Source organism: Neopelma chrysocephalum, unplaced genomic scaffold (assembly GCF_003984885.1).
Source record: "Neopelma chrysocephalum unplaced genomic scaffold, ASM398488v2 Primary Assembly neopelma1_23, whole genome shotgun sequence".
Taxonomy (NCBI): Eukaryota; Metazoa; Chordata; class Aves; order Passeriformes; family Pipridae; genus Neopelma; species Neopelma chrysocephalum.
The window spans coordinates 35,391,067-35,397,399 of NW_020897691.1; the positions used below are offsets into that span (position 1 = coordinate 35,391,067).

At 46.5% G+C, this 6,333-nt stretch overlaps 1 protein-coding gene across 1 annotated transcript; it reads right to left on the reverse strand.

Annotated features, from left to right (window-relative positions):
* Nucleotides 1-308: 308 nt before the first annotated feature.
* On the reverse strand, nt 309-1,946 carry GPR6 (G protein-coupled receptor 6). The gene has a single exon (XM_027683250.1). It carries the CDS (start codon nt 1,885-1,887, stop codon nt 901-903), a length of 987 nt encoding a protein of 328 aa, XP_027539051.1. The 5' UTR covers nt 1,888-1,946; the 3' UTR covers nt 309-900.
* Nucleotides 1,947-6,333: the final 4,387 nt, after the last annotated feature.

A 6,333-nucleotide genomic window follows, 5' to 3' on the forward strand; every position in this document is an offset into this window, starting at 1 on the left:
TTTTTTTTCTCTTCCAGTGTTAGATTAAAACAAGGGGGAAAAAGCCCAGCTTAGAGAATGATTTTTCCCCACAGTTAGATAATTTTTAAATGGATCAGTGGATCGTAAAGGGCTAACTTACAACTTGAAGATAAAAGCTACTGGAAACCTGGGGAATAACTGTAATGAGCAGCTTATTTGACCAGGCTTTTTGTTTCTTGGGTTTCTGGAGGAAAAAAAAAAAGGATTTTGTTCTCTTTGTTACTCTTTGTCAGACTAAAGAAGAGAACAAACAAATAAGCAAGCAGAAGGTGCCTTTCTTGGTGCAGTATTTCATCTCTATAGTGAATGATGATCTCTTTAGGCAGAATTACATGGGGAGCTTTCAAGGGACTTTGTTCAACAGGCAAATTTGCCAACTCTCTTATGTCTAAAAGCATCTAAACACACAAAGTTATATTACATTTTACATATTTTTATTTGTATACAAAATGTTATAATTTATCAATATTGTGCAGCAAGGTATTGATACACACATACATACACACACTCCCAGCCCCGTCTCCCCCCCAAACACACACACGTATAAATACAACACAAACACAACTTTCTATCTGCCCTTCAGAAAGGCAACACTGTTTTGGCAGGTGAGCAGCTAGAAATAAGGTGCTATAATTAAGCAGTACCGGAATGTCTTCACAAATGTGATGTGCAGATTTATATACAACCACATTGTTATTATTTTGATGGAACCCAAAACTCCATACCCTGAACCACTCTCAGAGATACAAATATGTATAAAGTGCTAATACTTAAGCATGTGTCCAATGATTTCACAATGTAGTTTGAAGTTTAGAACAGGCACTGTAACAGTCCACTCGGGAGATTGTCACTCTGTGCAGTACGGCAGAGAAAAGTCACTCAGACATCACTGGGGGACCGGGAGCGAAAGGACACTTTAGCCTGAAAGCAGCCGCAGAAGAGCACCCACATGGACCTCTGGATTTCCTGGTTTCTGTAGGCATAAATGATGGGGTTGATCATGGAATTGTAGGTAGCGGGTAGAAGCGTGGCATACGTGTACACAGAAGGGTAGTCAGGATTCCCCACCACGCAGTAGATGGCAAAAGGCAGCCAGCTGGCTCCGAAAGTCCCGAGGATTATAGCCAGGGTAGAGACTCCTTTTTTGGTGGCGACATAGTGGGAAGCAGTCAGAAAGTGCTGCTGGAGAGCTATCTGGTGGGCATGCCTGCAGACGATCTTGCAGATCTCGATGTAGAGATGGAGCATGATGAGGAAAATGAGAAAGAAAGAGGCAGACAGCAGCGTCACGTTACTCTTGGTCAAGGGTCTGACGACGCTGCAGGCAGCACGGTCATGGAGGCAGTTCCAGCCCAGGACGGGCAGCAGCCCCAGGCAGAGGGAGACCCCCCAGGCACACGCCAGCATGGTGTGAATGCAGAGCACCGTCCTCTCCGAGTAGTAGGTGAGGGCATTGTAGAGGGAGAGGTAGCGATCGACCGTGATAGCCAGCAAGCTACTCACGGAGGCGGCGAAGGAGGCCACGAGGAAGCCCACCGTCAGCAGGCTGATTGTCTCCGAGCGGATCACGTACTGGAAAACGAAGTTGAGGATGAGGCCGAGACCCGCCAGGAGGTCAGCCGTGGCCAGGCTGCCCACCAGCACGAACATGGGGGTGCGCAGGGCGGGCGAGTAGCAGATGATGGCAACCACCAGGGCGTTCTCGCAGGCGATGGCGGTGCCGGACACGCAGAGCATCACATCCCAGGGGTTGAGGGCGGCGGGCGCGGGGGGTCGCGACGAGAGCTCCAGCGAGGCGTTGCCGCCGCCGGCCTGCAGCCGGGGGGCTGCCGCTCCGCTCTCGTTCAGCGCTGCCACCGCCTCCATCGGCGCCCGGGCGGCTGGGGCTGTGCGGGGGCCGAGGCGGAGCGCGGGGGCGACGGCGGCAGGGCGGTGGGACTGGCGGGGCGGCGGTGGGGCTGGCGGGGCGCTCATGCCGGGCGGCGGTACCGCGCCCGCCCCGTCTGTGGTGCTGAACCCGCAGAAGTTTCCCGCCGGCCCGGCCGCCCCCCGCGCCCCGCCCCTCACAGCCCCCGCCCCGCGCACACGTCAGAGGCGAGCCGGGGGCAGGGGGGGGTCTCAGGCGTGGGGTAGGCTGGGGACACTCCGTGATGCCGAGGCAGGAGGGTCATCGCTGGCCGGCTCTCCCTGCCCAGCTCCGGGGCAGGGAGAGTCTCCCGGGGGCACGGGGGGAGGAGCCGCTCCTCCCATGGCTGCTTTCCCCCCGCTCCGTAGCCGCTTCTCCCGCGATGGGTGCCGTCCGTGCAGCGTTTGGCTGGAAGGGCTCTGATCCCAGCAGGAGCTCTGCGCCGCCAGAGGGAAACGTGTCCAGGTAGCTCTAGAAATAGCTGTGAAAAAGCCTGTTCCACGGTTACACTGTCTGAACAGTATATACCCTGGGGTTAACAGTCTGTTCACCACCGAAAGGATGATCTGCGCTGTTTTCTAAGGTCTCCCAAATGATAAGGTCAAAGCACAGAAGACCTAATCCCATGGGCGTAAAAGATACCAGATCTCTTCTTGTCTCCCTCTTTGTGTCTCACAATGAACCAGCAGCCAGGGTGTTTCCTCTCTAAAGCACACAAATAATTGAAGCAGAATCACAGAATCCTTTGGGTTGGAAAGGGCCTCTAGAGATCATCCAGTCCAACCCCCCTGCCAAGGCAGGGTCACCTAGAGCAGGTGACACAGGAACATGTCCAGGTGGGTTTTAAATGCCTCCAGAGAGGGAAATTCCACGACCTCCTTGGGCAGCCTGTTCCAGTGCTCTGCCATCCTCAATGTAAGTAAGTTCTTCATGTTGAGGTGGAACTTCTTGTGTTTTAGTTTATGGCCACTGCTCCTTGTCCTGTTGCTGGGCACACCAAAAGAGCCTGGCACCATCTTCTTAACAACTACCTTTGAGCTATTTATATGTATTGATGAGATCAAGGGATAACTGTCTCATGACCCTTGCTACCAGAACTGGTATCGAACAAATGTGCGCAGTGGGTAGTTTCCCCCCTTGTAGCAATGTGGCTTTCCTAGGAGACGAGGTGCCCCCACCCCAATCTGGGAGGGTCTGTTCATTCTGTGACTGACAATCAAAAGAATGTGGAAACAAAATGCCCTCTTGGTTATGGGAACAGCATGCAAACCATTCAGAAACAATTTTGAAAAATTCATTAGAAGAAAATGTGTTTACTGTCTTCAACAGTCCAAATGAAGAAAGTAAGCAGTGTGCCGTGTGTCATGGTAAAAAGGTGGGCACACTCAAAGGGAATTAGAGTGTCAGCATTCATTACATCCATTACCATTGTGTCCTCCTGCTAAATGCTATTATTAAGACAGGCTGCAGACACTGTATCTCCGTAAAAACCTGAAGCCATTGCTTCCCAGGATTTCTGAAGCACGAATCTCAGAATTGCTTAATTTGAAAGGGACCAGTGGAGGTCAGATCCGGGGCATCTCTGTGGTCCCACCACCTGCAACCATGCAAAGGTTTTCCTCAGGATTTCGTTCACTCAAGTCTGAATATTCCCATAGAAGGAGATTTTACAGCCTCTCTGGGAAACCTGTGCCCATGCTTTGCCCTCAACTATAAAGATTTTTCCTTTTTATTTAATAATTTCCTTCACTGCAACTTGTGCCTGCAGGCCCTATGTGGTGTCCCAGTGTCTCTATGTTTTCCCATGCCTTTCCAGGCATTACAACAGCATTAGTAACTGCAGGAAAAGCAGTTTCAAGCAGGTTTAAGAAGGGTTTGCAAGTCTACATAGCTCAAGCACTTGGTCAAGTACCCCTACTACAGTTCAGAACACAGCAGTTACCATATTTCCTTTGCCAAGCAGAGAGCAAGCATAGCCAAGTATAGCCAACATAAACTTGGATTAAGACTGAGAACGCAAGAATCCTAGTGTGGAAACCCATGCTATAGACCAAGTCAAGTGGAGGTAAGGAAAAATCCAAGGTAAAATAAAATTTTGGACTTGCACAGAGGAAACACTCCAATCTAGCCCCAAACAGATGGTTTATTTCAACATTCATTAAAATGTCTGTGGCAGAGTAACTTATTCCAAACATTTTCCAAAATGGATTAAAAATGGTGCCATTCAAATTTAGCAAGTCAGGTTTGCAAACATGAATGAGCTGGACTCCACAATGAAGCTGTAAGATCTGCAGTATTTTTATGGCATCTATAAAGCACAGAGAGACACATGTAATCTATCTACTTTTCACTAATGAAATGTGGTGTGAAAAGTCTTGGTTGTGAGTAATTTGTCACATCTCTGACCAACCTGTTACCTCTGGGAAACAAGTTTGTTGCAGGTCCTGGTTATGATAGCATGTATATCAGAAGGCAGTCTATGCTTTTTATATTATGGATATATGGCACTTTAAATCCCTCTGTTCTTGAATACTTCTTCCTTAACTGAAAACATTAAAAGCCCTTGCTGCTGAGGCAGAAGTCATTTCATGTGTGGTGAAACCTTGTGAGAGTGTTAGGATCTGAGAGTAAGACATAGGAAGAGTTTTCAAGCTATGAGCAGTCTAGTCTCACACCCCTTACCTGTGGTATTCACTCAGTGAAAGAATTGCTCAAGCACCATAGTGTGTCTCTGAAAGGGAGATGTGTGTGTCCAGCTTGACTTTGCTCTTTGTTGTCAGGTGTTTTCTGAGTTCTTCTGTCTCTTTAGTTCCAACATTTCTCTCCACTTTTACCTTTTCAAGAGAAGCATACTCTTACAGTCCTTGTGGGGTTCTTACTGAGCTCAGCAAGCAGTGCTGTACATCTTCCTCATCTCCCTCACATTGCCAAGTATTGATGGGCAGGGTTATTGACCAACTCCAAACTTATTAAAATGGTTACACCTCCTTGGGAAATGTTTGTATTTCCAGAGCTGCCATTAAAGGCCTTTTATCTTCCTAGTACAGCTTCTTGCATCAGTCATTCCAACAAAAGGTGAGCCATATGGATTGCTCTTAATTTTAACTGGTTGTGGGGAAAAAGGAGGAATCAAAGAGTAGATAAAGCTGGTGCCTGAGAGCCACTACAGTTACCGCAGCACCATAAGGAGCAGCAGGGAGAGAAGTCTGGTCAGACCTCCTGCACTGTCATCAAGATGTTTTCATCTTGCCTTCCTAGCTGAGAGTGGATCCGCAGATCTCACAGATGAATATAAATATAAAAAGCTATGTTTCAGCAGTGCATACCTAAGCACAGAGTATGATATAAGTCAGTAATTATCTTAGTGAGTTTCTGAAAATTAAGCAGCAACAAAATTAAAAAGTTGCTGAAACAAACTATTTAAAAACTCTCTGCTTGACTTCTCCATCTGTTCTGAGATTTGAGCATTATTGTGGTGTAATTTTAGTATGTGATTACTTAATTTCAGTTAACTATGGATTATTTTGATAGTTGGTATTCTTTAATGATTAATAAGTAGGCTGAGTAAATGTTAAGTATTATTAAATGTGCTTTATATAGCAAGAGTTGAAACCAACAAAAATTTCACTTCAAAATTTATCTTTCCAATAACATGCCAAGAATATTGAAGAGTCATTTTTCTTCTGGCAACAAAAAGGAGCCTCAAAATAAAGGCTGAAGGAGGGGAAGAGACGGAGGGATAACACAGATGGTGAGCTAACCAGTGCTGGCATTTCAGAGATTTCTATGCAGCTGGTCTGAAAAGATGTTTTAAACACTTAGCAATCCATTTAGGAATCTCTTCAAGTTTATCATTTTCCTGACTTGGTGAACTCAGCCTAGTCACCTGGTGACACCAATTACTAGGTTTTTACTAACAATACTCTCTGGTTGATCCTTCAGATTTGGACAGGTGTCCACCTGAAAACATGCTGTATTGCAAATCTTACTGATGACATAAACCTCAGAGAGGATCAGACACCATTTAGAATTTCAATTTCATCCTTCACAGTCTTGTTTCTCCATCACACATTGTGTTTCTCATGAGGACCTTGACTATGCTTCTTGATGGAGCACTCAGGGTGTCATCATTCCCTTTTGCTTGGCTGCTCTGTCCCTCATGCAACTGCAGTCCAGAAAACAGCCTACATGTCTGTAAAATCTATTTTACTTGCACAGTTAGGGTACATGAGACTGCATAAACTCATGAAAACAACTATTATACTTTTTCTAGCACATGCTTGGGTTGAAAATCCTGGTTTACACTGTTGCATTCACAAAGCTGCATTTCTCCAATGGATTTTATGTGCGCTTTAGAAAGTGGTATTGTGTCTTATGTGGTCTCAATCACTAGCAGAAAGTACAGG

Bases quoted from the DNA above. Each gene is read 5' to 3' on its own strand.
- GPR6 (XM_027683250.1), bottom strand. From the start codon at position 1,887: ATGGAGGCGGTGGCAGCGCTGAACGAGAGCGGAGCGGCAGCCCCCCGG.